This window comes from Colletotrichum scovillei (genome assembly GCF_011075155.1).
Source record: "Colletotrichum scovillei strain TJNH1 chromosome Unknown Contig00010, whole genome shotgun sequence".
NCBI lineage: Eukaryota > Fungi > Ascomycota > Sordariomycetes > Glomerellales > Glomerellaceae > Colletotrichum > Colletotrichum scovillei.
Window position 1 is genome coordinate 2,643,704 of NW_023336268.1, and position 12,749 is coordinate 2,656,452.

Below are 12,749 nucleotides of genomic sequence, written 5' to 3' on the forward strand. Positions count from 1 at the left end.
GCGGCTTGACCTCTTTATTGGCACTGGCAAATTTGGAGCAGACAGTCCGCTAGTGCGAGACCGCAGGATGGCTTATCAGCCAGGTGTTGGGGTCGATGACTCGCCGTAGATAGCCGACAGAGGAGGGTCTTTGCGGTCCTTGCGCCATTGTTATCTTTGGGATGCTTGTTCTTCTACCCCACAGTGTCTACGGATGTTCGTCCGTTCATTGTCTCCGGAGGCACCGGAGTCGATATGGATGACGGAGAACGTAGCATCTGCTGAGCTGCACACTTTATCGCGGGGAAGATCGGCACGTGTGTGTCGAACAACAAGGGATATGGAGAATTTGCCAGAAATCCGGGGTTGAACGATCACGAGACCATTTGACTTCGAGGGGTGGGCTTGCAAGGGAGAAGAGGCGTTGATGAAGTCATCAGCCCAGCCCAAGCAGGTGGTCCAAGCCACCAGGTGAAGGCCAAACCTATCTTTTGTTGCATCCTAATACACGAACAGATGGACAATACATTCTCATCTGACAGAAGATCCTCATTGTATGGTGTATGAATCGGTACGAACCAGCACCTCGATGAAAGCTGAAGATACGGCTGCCGAAAGAACGAATGATGAGCCCTGACTTTATCAGCGTTGTCGGCATGCAGTGAGCTGAGGATCCAAACCCCAGGAGTCATCGCCGAAATGTCATCTTGGCATCTTGAGATAACCGTTGCGTAAGATCTTCAATGGCAAACAGCTAGGTTGTGTTTGAGAAGGAGGCTTGGAAAGTCACCGGTTCTGCCACGGGGTGACCGAGTTGCGTAATGTCGGATGGAGCGTCCGACATTCCCCAATACACACCAAGGTGGAGATCGGACTCGCTTTCCGGCTGTTCGTGAACCAATAGCGTCATTGTGTCTTATCACACATCCAAGACGGCTTCTTGCCAGCACACCATGGCTAGGCGAACCGCCGACATGGAGAACGAGGTTGTCGGGGTTTGTAACAAAGTGAACTCTGCGCTGTAGCCAAGATCTCTGTAATTAGAATTGAAGCAGACTTTGAAGCAATTGGGGTGACAATGAGAGTTCCCCTGCTCTGGCACTTGATCCCTCCAAGGTGAGTTGGTACTAGCGACGCGTATGGACCAATGCTAAGTAAGCCGCCGCCTGGTAGACCGCGACTCACCCCGTGCATGTTACCCAGCCAAGGGTGGACAGTCCGAATGTCTTCAAGCAAATCAGACGACTCCAAAGGAGCTATTGTAGAGCGCCTCGGGAATTTCGAAGAGATACAATCCAAGCGCCCGGACTTTGACCACTCGAACGTCCCAATTGAGGTTACAAAATCCCCCGATCCGACGTGGTCTTACGGCCAGGGAGTCCGCACCCGGAAAAGCAACTCCGCATCCCACAAGGAAATTGACCCATACGCATCAGATCGATCAATGATCAATAACTACCGCCTTCTCGTTTCTGGCATTGCACCGCGGCCGGTTGGCTTCCTCAGCACCTTGTCAAAGGATGGCAAGAAGAACCTTGCGCCTTTTAGCTATTTCCAAGTCATTGACCATGACCCACCCATGTTTATAGTCGGTTTCTCATCGAGACCCGGTGCTGTGAAGGACTCGTACCGGAATCTCAAGGAGACGGGCGAATGCGTCATCAACACAGTGTCGGAAGACATGATTGAGGCTGTCAACGCAACCTCAATCGATGCTCCGCATGGAGTCTCTGAGTGGGATATCTCAGGGCTGCACGAAGGAGAGACTACGACAGTGAAGCCATCGAGAGTTCTGGAGTCGGTGTTTTCGATAGAGACAAAAGTGGTAGACATCAAGGAATTTAGTGACCACGCGAGAGATGGAAAGAGTGTCGCCGGAATGGTTTTGTTGACGGCGACGCGGTTTTGGGTCATGGAGGATGCTGCTGATCCTGACTTCAGTCATATTGAGCTCGAGAAGTTGCGTCCCGTGGCCCAGCTAGGAGGAAAGTCGTATGGGCGCATCACCTCAACGTTTGAGGTGCCTCGTAGGAGATGGCAGGACGAAGAACCGAAAAGCGAACTACTCCAGAAACTAGACAAACTCATCACCAAATAGACCTTTTCATTATTTAATAAAGGCATACGGTTAATTATGTTATAGCCAAGGTATACAGCGCCACTCGTCTCCAGTCTCCGGGCATTCGCTGTCGCGTGCATCTATAAGGGCAAACCATTCAATAATATCGACTATGGTCGGCCCTGCCTGCCTACGTGTACTTCTACCTAGACGGAGTTGACACTCATCTACAAATGTGGAAAATCCTTTGGCTTGGCTATGCTTATGGCGTATGAACGATCGATGGCTTGGAAACCATATACTGCGATTTTACCTACCTGATTGGACGCCTGTCGAACAAGTCTTACGATGGTAGGGATTTGTTGGCCAATCAACTGGTTTGGGGCTGGTGGTGCTGTTACATTTGACGCTGACGAGGGCCTCGACGGGTGGTAAGATGAGGCTCTTAAATCGCAATACCACTAATAAGTACAGCCAGCTCAACACTGCCCAAGCTCGACGCCCCTTTCACTCTCGCTATCTTTGTTCATTCAATGCCAGGATTTACCAAGATGACCTCCGAAGTTGCCTCGACAACTTCCACCGTTGCAGATGATGCGTGGAAGTCCCTCGTCGAGCGCAGTATCAACGAGTGGAATGCGCCAAGTGGAAATATGCATGACTTCGCGATGGGCTTTTTGCAGAATTACACAAGCCTAGACGATTTTCTCCGTAGTCCACGGGAGCTACCGCTCTTTTGGTTCTTTCAAAGGAGAGAAGCCTTTCTTTCACAACAGACATTCACGAAATGGAACAGAGATCGGCTCGACGACTATGTCCTTCTTCCTGCCCTCAACAACTTCGTCATGCGATCAGAGTGTTTCTTCGTCAGTCACTTCTGGACCACGAGCAACGACCCGGATCCCGATGGCTCTTGTCTGCGTCTTCATCAGAAAGAGCTTGGGGTCCAGAGTTGGTCGCACATCTGGGTCGATTGGACTTGTCTGCCTCAGTACCCCCGGAGCGAGAGTGAAGAGGAATACTTCCTGCGAGGGCTGGAGACAATGCCTGGGATCATTCGCAACTGCGGTTTCTCGTGGTTCTACCCCGGGTTTGAGCCGCGACTTTGGATCCTGTATGAAATTGCAGAGTATACCCTGACCTGTGACCGCGGAATCGAGGAGTTTGAGGATAATCAGGAGTTTGTGAAGCACATTCAAGAAATGCAGGAAACTAGCGTTCCATCAGTGTTGCGCAAGTACGGATACAGGTGTAGCGACGAGCGAGACAAAGACTACTTGACGTCGTGTCTGGAGATTCTCGTTTACTTGATACGGTTTGGCATAGACATGGGTGATGTCAGAAGACTGATGTCTCACGTCTTGTGGTTTTCTTTCACTCCAGATATAATGTACCAGAGTCACCTTGGACTTGTGCAAATTTGGAGGTTTGAGGGGGCGCTGGAATTTCAAGGCCAACGATACGAGTTCACACCGTTCCCCAAATGGGTAAGTTATTCCTTGGTTCCATCGAGTCAATCATTATTACTAATGAGCTTCTCATAGGGAGAGGGCAAATACTCCGCCAACGCAAGGCGATTGGGAGATATGGAACCTCCCAGTTCAATTTCCACTGCTAAGAACAGAGTAATCGAAGAATGGTGAGAAAGAAATAAGGGTGCGTGGTTCCGTAAGACATCAAACGGCCGGAGACACAGAATTGGGCATGTAAATCTCTTGTAGTTTTCTCATTTTTTTTTGAGAGTCTATTATTGGGGATATCTCTAAATCAAGTCATTATGCATCGCTGGAAAGAAATGTACAACGTCACGTCGGTTCAACCAAACACCCGGCGTCTCAGCTCGCTCTTCAATGAGCCGAGCATGTGTGCGCTCTCCGCGACAGCTCCCTTGTTCTCGACCGCCCTTCTGTGAAGGTATCCCATGCACTCTGAAACCGAACCCCACGGGAGATACTTGAACGGCTTGGGAATAGCATCTCTCTTCAACCCAGAGTCTGCCACACAGGTATCGTAGTTGTCCAGCAACTCACAGCTCAACTCATCCGCCATACCAAACAGCTGACCGCACTCAAGCTCAGTCGTGGCTTGGCCGTCTAGGATTCTGCGGCGGTGGGTGGAGATCGCTGTCGCAGAGCTGGCGGCGTTGTGGGTTGCGAGGAAGAGCGCGCTAGGGGGAAACTGGCACTCTTTGGCGTCTTCGGGGAGTCTCTGGCTGATGAACATGTCCGCGATGTCGTCAAAGTTGTTATCGGTATCTTGCTTGGTGTCGTGAATCAGGGACCGGACTTCGTTCTCGATGTAGGCACCGCGGACAAGCTTGACTCCCAGGCTCCAGCCCTCCTTTGCGGCCAAGGAAATGTGACGCTCGGAATTGGCCTTGGAGCCCTTGAGGTAGCCCTGAATAGTGTTGTAGATTAAAGGCTTGCTCTGACGGTTGTGCTTTCTCATGAGGTCGATAGTCCACTCGTCCAATTGGGGTTGAAGTGCTTGTTGCTCAGCATCGATCCAAAGACGAGAACCTTGCTTGTTGGTTTCCTCGCAGAGTTCGTCCAGAGCCTTGCTCAAAACTTCCGGGATGGGTGCTTTCGCCTTCAATGCATCTACAGAGATGGGACCAGCGCCAGTAATCCTGATGTTGTTAGTGAGAAAATACATGGAAGATTCCCAGGGCAACTTACTTGACAGCCAGGAAATCGCCCGGCGCCATCATGTGGAGAGTTTCGAGGTTTCCCTTCTTCCATTGGTCGACCATCTGGTAAACCTCTGGTGCGTACTCTCCAGCTTTCGTTTCCGCTGCGGCTGCCTTCTTATCCAGAACGATTTCCTTTGCGTAGTTGAGGATGACACCCTGGTATCCCATCCGCTTCACTTCGGAAACTGTCTTTGAAACCTGAGGAATGTTCTCTCCAGCACAGAAATGATCGTAGATAGTCCATCTCAGTAGTCGGTTCAGCAATGGGTTCTTATCGGGGTTGAAAAGTGCGAATTTTGTGTTGGCGATAAAGTGCAGTAGAGGTAGTGCTGGCTTCATGAGAAGTGGCGTTGACATAAATTGTGTGAGGAATAGTGACCGGACCAGGGCCTTTGTTGAAAGTCTAGATAAGGGTGATTTCTTCGGGGTAGGCGTGAAAGTCCGCGGCGCTGTTGGAGACAATGTCTGAGTCTTGGCCGCCGTGGTGCTGACATATCTCGCCGCTCCCTGCAGTCGAAGGGATCTGCAGAAAGGCATCGGCGCCCGCCTGCACGCAACGAGTCTTGCGGTCATCGTGATAGTTCGATAGGTAGACTTCAATGTTTGGCTGAGACGAGACTTGACACACGTAGAGATGGTGGGAGGGTGCCTGGGTACTTCTATTTATCGATCACGAACGGCTACGGCCGGCATAAACTCTGAATCACGACCGAGCCATGGCATCGTGGGACGTATGTCTCCGAGCTAGCCACCCCCCGCCGTCGGCGTTCCGATGGTGTGTCTTTGCGCACGCCCCGGAGAAGACTAATGGTTTACGTGTGGTATTTGCGGCTCTTCTCCATCATGGCGCACGGCGGAGCCGTCTTTGCACTGGATCCTCACTTCGCAGGTGGATAAGACAAGCCCGCCACCGACGCAAAATCAAGACATCATTGGGCCTCGATGAGATCGAAATCTAACAAAAGCCCGTTATCGGAATGCTTTGAGTTTAGATCCATGAGATAAGAATGACCAAGTGACCAAAGTCGGGTGCTTAGACAATGAGGGGCGACCCCGGATGTAGCAGATGTCGGTGCGTACGTCCCGACATGTCGGATCCAAAAAGTCGGAAGGGCTTATCTCGTCGGAAGCTCGTCCCGACAACACACTAACACGCTTGATCTGCCGCAGATCATCGACTCTATTCCACATACAGGACTCCCATCCTTAGCAGCACATTTTCTCGTCCTCTTTGTGATACATCCTCTGCAATAGTTCGAAGAAACATAAATGGCATCTAAAGTTTTGGGGTGAATCCCTCAAGTGCGTGGGCGTACGACGATGTGTCTCTGTTCGTTTCCTCTATTGCCAAAGGGCTTTGCCTCTTGCTTCTATGCTACGTGATAGGTCAACCCATCATCTCCGTTGTCCTATCAGACGCAGAGTATCTCGTGGACCTCAATTCAATATGTTGTGGATGGGCTTGACCCTGCGTCTCTTGGAGGCGCAGGTGCTTCCGCGCCCAAGTTGCCAACCCATGCACGACTGAGATGCACTTCAAGAGTGAGTTGAGCTTTAAGGCCATTGAGCGCATGGAATTTAGTTCACGGTTCCACTAAAAGCCTCCAGTATGAAAGGTTATGTTGGGTACCTGACTAGGAAGTGAATCGGTGCTCTAAGGTATGTATGCAATAACTAAATGAACCTTACTACACTACCACCTTCAAGAGAGTTCAACCTTGGAAAGCAATTGTGAGCCGTGCTGCACTCAAGACAGAGCAGGGCATAAGTCACCATTGGAAGTCGTCTCATCGAAAGCTTAGACTTGCAACGTTTTCTTCCCATTGTATGGAATAAGACATTTTTTCAGCGACTACCTTCGTTGCCAGTCACCCTCATAACAAAGACATCAAAATCTACAAACCCCTGGACTTGCTGCTTTATATGTAATACACCGGAGAATTAGCATCTAGATGTATACATAATACATGTTATCCAGACCCCTACAGCTTTGAGTGAATAAACAAATACAGTCATCTCGTCAGATTGGAAACAGGTCTATCAAAACTGTTTCCCCCGCTTTAAGCTGCCCATAGTTGCAATAAACTCCAGCTCTACATAGCTATGTTAGGCTGACTCAAGTATCTTGAAACCCCTAGGTCTAGAACATTAATCGAGAATCAAAAAAGCATTTCAATGACCCCTTACACCCTCGGCGCAACGCAGCGTCAGTCTTCAGAGCATTAAAGGAAGATAATGTTGATGAAGAGAAACTATTCAGCCTCGCTAAAACATTTTCTTTACGAAGCCTTGGCCTACGACAAACCCGATATAATTGACGCTGAGATACGGGATTGATTATCTCCTATTACAAACACGCTTCAACCCATGCTTCATCTTGGATCAAACGATCTTCGAATTGAATTTCAAGTCTCTCTGATGTTCTCAACCTCCCAAACCGCGCCCTTGCACTGCGGTTCCCTGAACCGGCCTTCTTCGCCGGCTGAACAGTGGTACAAGAAGCCGTACCCGTTACAGTTGACCAAGACTGTCGAATCAACCTTTCCAGCGCGAAGTACAAGCTGACTTTGCTTGTGGACGACGGATGTTCCAGAGTCGCCGCAAAAATAGACGTTGTTTGCGTTGAGGTTGCAATTCGAGACTCGCTTGTACCCGTTGTATTTGCCGTTAAAGGTTCCTTCTCCGCAACCTGCGAGGGCTTGGCCCGAAAGCAGGGCCACAGCCATGATGGAAATGGCCGAGAACTGCATCGTGACTGTTCTATGGTTGACTTGAATGATTTCTTTTCTTTTTGTTGGCATAGATGATCGGTCACGTATGATGTGTAGATTGCTTGTTCTTACTTAGGGAGTTGTGATATTGCTTGGCGTTTTATAGTAGCCTTCAGCGTTGCTTCAAAGAACCAGCTGGTATTATTATACCAACTCTGTACACCATACAGCTTCTAGCACAAATAAAGTAGCCGTAGTTGGCGGAAGTTTCGGCTAAGTGCATCTCCGGAGACGATTTCGTGAGTTTAGAATGACTAGTATGAGTATTAATCAGAAATTAGTTTATGAACTAGACTGAACTCTCTATGATTACTGTGGGACTCTAGCGATGCTTTTGCTGGACGCTCTCCTCTACACATTACTGGAGATGGCTTTGCCGCTGAGTCAGGTAACAGCGCACTGGGCGGGCTTGAGTGGGAGTCCGAGATTGAAATTCGGGAGTGATGCGGTCTCCGGAAAGGCTTTAGATTTCGGCTCAAAGGGCTCGAGTCATAAAATGATATATGTGTTGTTGGCAATTTCGCATGCGGCAGATGAAAAGTCAAAATACCACTCATGCGACTCGATGCTTCCAATTGAACGAAAAGGTCGACTTCAATGAGAAATGGTTAGAACCAGAATACCAAACGCAAGTGAATTGATGTAAGAGGAAGATGACTCTTTTGGTTGAAGCAATTCATGTTGATACATCACATCAACTATACCAAAGTTCTCAAGTTCGTGATCCGAGAAGCAGGGGCTCTCTTTAGGACCTCTGTGAAATGACTCGGATCCCTAGCTAAGTAATCTCCAATAACCCTAGCTAAGTAATCTCCAATAAGGTTTTCAAAACCGGGTGTCTTCCTACAACCTGCACCTTACTCGTGTTTGCGACCAAAGTTCGGTAAGAAGGACCAGGTGAACAACAAGAATGCCAGCGCCCCGAGCAGTATCGGCGATAAGACTTGCACACCGTGGCGCTGAGCCTGAGATCCAATTACAAATGGCAGGATAGCAGCGCCACTACCTCCAAGAGCAATGGCGAAACCGATAGCACTGACATGTAAGTGCCTCGGTAGTAGCTTTGTGATGGCTACCATCATGGTGGGAAACAGGGGCCCGAGGAAGAACCCCTGGAGCGATACGGTGATTGCGGAAACAAAGAACTCGGGAATAAGCCAGAACAAAAGCTGCAAACAAACGGCGGCGCCGAGGTATAGCTATCAAGGTTTCGAAGTGGTTAGTTAATTCGGGGTGACATAGTTACGCGAGATTTGAACATGACTTGGGTTGAGTTATCGAACGTACCATGACTGCGAGCTTCTCGCCCACTCGAGGAGTCACAAGACCTAAGGCAACTCGACCCAGAGCCAGTCCCGCCCAGAAACCGGTGGCTGTCATACCGCTGGCAAATTCTTCTCCGTGGCGAACCTGCAACATGAATGTGACGATCCAACCGCCAAGAGATACCTCCAGTCCGACATAGCCAAGAGCGAATACTGCACATAGCCAAGTAACCCGGGCAGAAGGAAGTTTGAACAATGTCTCGTGGACAATTGACTCTCGCGGTTCTGGACCCTTGGGGTTCTCTTCACGGTATGCACTTCCAGTAGCAGACCAAAAGGCGGAGGGAGTCAGAACTAGCTCTACCATAGCCAGACCAGCCTTATCACGGAATGACTCTGTTAGCAAAACCTCCTAAGACGTTCGTGGTGGAAACTTGACTCTCACCATGAAGTAGTAAAACGTATGCCATGGAAGCTGAGCTTTGCTGATCATTACAGTTGCCGTCATTGGGCCGAGGACAGCGCCGACACCATAACAAGCATGCATCAGACTGATGACATGACTAGAGTCCGCCAGACTCCCGACCCACGAGTTCCAAGCCGCATCACCGATGCCGTTGCCCAAGCCAGCCAACATGTAGATAAAAACTAATGCTGGATACGGTGGATGTAGTGAGATGGCAATGTACGATGCTAGGTGACAGAGAGAGCAGATAATTGCGATGCCTCTTTGCCCAAAACTCTCATGCAGACTGTTGTTCAAAATGGCTGAGAGCGTGTGGCCTATGAAAGGCGCAAGGAAGATCAGAGACGTGAAGGAGTACGGTAAGTCGTAATATTTTCCCAGCTTCGCATCACGGTCATGTCAGATATTATCGGTAGAATAAGTCTTGAGCAGAGCTTACATGAGGAATGATTGCCTGGTAAAACATGAAGCCTACATCAGTACCCATGATCACAACATTGTATTGTTCATTGTACCAACTTACACCATATGAGGCATCATTTGCTCCCATTACCAATAAACTCCAAAAGACAGCCAAGGTTCGGATAACGTTCGAACGTGAACTTTTCCATGTCTGCAAGGCTACGATTGCATCATCGGGTGGGAAAGACGATCCAGTGCGTTCAGGATGGGCGAGTCCTGACGAATGGCTGGACACACCCGGATGCCCGGGGTGTGAATGGGGCGGAAACATATCGTCATTTGGCGTGCTATGCTCTCTGTCTGTAGGTAGGAGAGGAAGCTGCCGTAACTCGATGCATTGAACGTGGGTAGTCGGCGCCATATGGTGAAAAGAAAAGCTTTTAGCTTGGCCGGGAGATCTGTGCATCAACGTGATAAGTCGTAGCCCTTCAATTGAAATGGACATATGGTGTTTTGTGAAATAGGGAGCCTGAACTCAGGAATAGTGCAGGATTTCCAGTAGCATGAGAGCTGGTCTTTCGTTGTCAGCCTCTTCCTAGCAGGTGTGGCTGAAAATGAGTGGTCCCTCTGGTCGGAGTTCCCAGAGAAGCAATGCGGCTATCAGGCATACTAACTCATGACAAGGGCCACAAACTCAGTACATATACTCACACAGGCGCTTTCTGAACTACCAGTAGTGTACTTGAGCCTCATGTGACATTGGATAATGTAGGTACATGCATAGATACATGTAAGCAAGAAATCAAACGATACTCGAAGGATCTGTAATCTTCCTAAATCCCTGCTTGGCCATGGTCACCATGATTCTTCAAGAGGATTTGGCAGTGACTCCGGCTACTCTCTACAAAACTTCATTGATACTCTGGCACGTGTCTCGCTGTGCCTCTTGACACGAATTCACCGTCAAGAATCAAGCTAGTATGTGTACTTGTGTGTTCTATGTGGATCAAATGCTGAGCTCGGGAAACTGTGGAGCGCTAAGGCTTAGAGGCCTGGACATGGAGTCAGGAACCCCTTCCCAAATCAGGAAGTACTCCCCGCCGGCCAGGAATTTCACTGCCTGGGTGCTTGTCTAGACATGTGCCTCGGATCATGTACTAAGTACCTAGGGACTCTTACAGTATTGAAGCATTACTTACAACTACTTGGTCTGCACTCTGCTAGTTCTGTTGTAGTTTCAGGAGAAGGATTGTAATTGGCTGAGTTTCAATGATCGAAGGAGTTTTAGCAACAGCCTTCAACCATCTTCTGACCAAAACGATAGTCATAAAATTGATCTTTGCAGTGTTTACGGCTAAAGACTAGATCTCATATCTCGTCGAAAATCCCTACACAGGCAAGGATTCAGACAAGTCATTTAAGACTTTGTCCTGCAAATGTGCGCCGTAGACAGGCGGTACGTCCAGCCCGCTGAGTGATGCCACATCTTCGTTGATATTCGGACACGTTGACCGAACGAACTTGTTATTCGCATCAATTGGCATCTGAGGTGATGCAAAGAGTACGACAGGCAGCGATGCACGGTACTGAGCTTTGTTACTAAAGTCAGGATTCTCGTGCGCCATCAGGCACTTACCTTGTTTGCAAAAGGACTATTGTCTGAATCCTGAACAGTGACCTCGATCGAAAGAAGGTGGGTCATGCTGATATCGTAAGATTCCATATCTGGAGAACATTCTTTCGGCTCTGCAGGAAGAGGAAGGCTCTGCATCGTCTTGTAAAAGCGTTGCTCCAAATTCTCGTGATTGTTTATTGGAGTCTTCCACCCGGCAACATCCCTATCGCCAACAAAGGTTGTTTGCTGGCTTTTACCAGCCTTTACCTTGTGTGACTCCAAAAGTTGGCATTTTGCTTGCGAGATTCTTGTTCCTTCTTCCAGCGGCGCGAAGCGCATTTCAAGAGGAATAGCCGTGCCCAGGGCGATGGCGCGATGACCGATTGAGATGGAATACCGCAACTTTTCTCCCCATGTGCCTTCGACCGTCACAGGGTCCATCAACTCGAATGCGGAACTTGGAAGCGTCCTATTGATTCGTATCGTTTTGTATGTCTGAGGCGTTGCAGAAGAGGTGGTGCTTCGAATCGTCGTTGCCGTCAGTTGATAGGTGATGCTGCACCGACTACACCCTTGAAAAGTTTCTGGTGTATCACCGGGTATAGAAAGCTCGAATGGCCACTCATGAGTAGTGGTATCAGGAGAACTCGAGTGGAGGTCTGTGTGGCCATGGTCGGTGAGGAAGGGGGGCCATTCGTACTCGAAAACACGGACAGTGGTTGAGCCTTCGCTCGATTTACATCCTATGTCATGGTCTCTAAAAACAAAATCATCAGCCCCATGTCGTGTACTATGGCTGAATACGCTACCTACCTGCGACGCAAAAAACCGTCTAAACGTAGCCGGACGCCGACTACAGGCTGTGTTGAAGGTAGACAAAGACTAAGAACTCCTCGAAGAGCTTGCTCGTTTGCTTCATCTGCTGTCCCTCTCAAGAACACGTAATCTCGATCCATCCTGATATTCAGCAAAGCCAATCAGCCAAATGACCTGAATGTATGCGGGAGATGCAAAACGACCTTGCTTACAGAATTTTGAGGGACGCATCTTTGCTTTCCACGCCCGTCAGCCGTGACAAGAATGAAAGCATGGAAACTGATGTTTAACTTCCGTTTCGGACTGTTGTGATCATCATAAAAAGCAGAAATATCGGCTTGGTTTTTCCCATATAAGAATTGAGGGAACAAGAAGCCCAGCCAGCAAAGGTGCGTGTCGCCTCATGGTGCTCTTCGTCGATATAGACAGAATCATAATGGCACTTCGTCAGCAAAGAGCGGAATTGATTTCCGTCGGAAGTGAGGTTAATCCAACGTCCTCAGCCTCAAAATACAGTGAGTAGGTATCCAGTCAGGCATTGCGCCGAGATATTCAGAAGTAAGTAGTGCCCTGTAAGGCAAAGCCAAGCAGGCGAGTTTTTCCAAGTCAAGATCGAAAGAGGGTGCTTGGGCGGTGGCAGCACTGGATAATCCCTGCGCAGAACAAGGTACATGGTTGCGACCG

The 12,749-nt window shown here is 49.1% G+C and overlaps 5 protein-coding genes across 5 annotated transcripts; 1 reads left to right on the forward strand and 4 right to left on the reverse strand.

Moving 5' to 3' along the window:
* Positions 1-1,014: 1,014 nt before the first annotated feature.
* Positions 1,015-2,077, forward strand: HER10_EVM0003633 (uncharacterized protein; the record flags this gene model as incomplete). Its single annotated transcript, XM_035473300.1, has 2 exons — positions 1,015-1,095; positions 1,153-2,077. The coding sequence occupies exons 1-2, from the start codon at positions 1,058-1,060 to the stop codon at positions 2,075-2,077; spliced, it is 963 nt and encodes a 320-aa protein (XP_035327814.1). The 5' UTR covers positions 1,015-1,057.
* Positions 2,078-3,822: 1,745 nt separating this feature from the next.
* HER10_EVM0006168 (proline dehydrogenase) lies at positions 3,823-5,336 on the reverse strand. Its single transcript, XM_035475761.1, has 2 exons — positions 4,717-5,336; positions 3,823-4,667 (listed from the first exon to the last, which is right to left on the reverse strand). Exons 1-2 carry the CDS (start codon positions 5,301-5,303, stop codon positions 3,854-3,856), a joined length of 1,401 nt encoding a protein of 466 aa, XP_035328063.1. The 5' UTR covers positions 5,304-5,336; the 3' UTR covers positions 3,823-3,853.
* A 1,799-nt stretch (positions 5,337-7,135) lies between these two features.
* HER10_EVM0000668 (uncharacterized protein) lies at positions 7,136-7,480 on the reverse strand (the record flags this gene model as incomplete). Its single annotated transcript, XM_035470439.1, has 1 exon — positions 7,136-7,480. One exon carries the CDS (start codon positions 7,478-7,480, stop codon positions 7,136-7,138), a length of 345 nt encoding a protein of 114 aa, XP_035327536.1.
* Positions 7,481-8,358: 878 nt separating this feature from the next.
* On the reverse strand, positions 8,359-10,055 carry HER10_EVM0005806 (uncharacterized protein; the record flags this gene model as incomplete). Its single annotated transcript, XM_035475410.1, has 5 exons — positions 8,359-8,700; positions 8,789-9,145; positions 9,212-9,613; positions 9,672-9,686; positions 9,756-10,055. 5 exons carry the CDS (start codon positions 10,053-10,055, stop codon positions 8,359-8,361), a joined length of 1,416 nt encoding a protein of 471 aa, XP_035328029.1.
* A 967-nt stretch (positions 10,056-11,022) lies between these two features.
* Positions 11,023-11,690, reverse strand: HER10_EVM0005811 (CreD; the record flags this gene model as incomplete). The annotated part of the gene is made up of 2 exons (XM_035475415.1): positions 11,023-11,220; positions 11,271-11,690. The coding sequence occupies 2 exons, from the start codon at positions 11,688-11,690 to the stop codon at positions 11,023-11,025; spliced, it is 618 nt and encodes a 205-aa protein (XP_035328030.1).
* Positions 11,691-12,749: the final 1,059 nt, after the last annotated feature.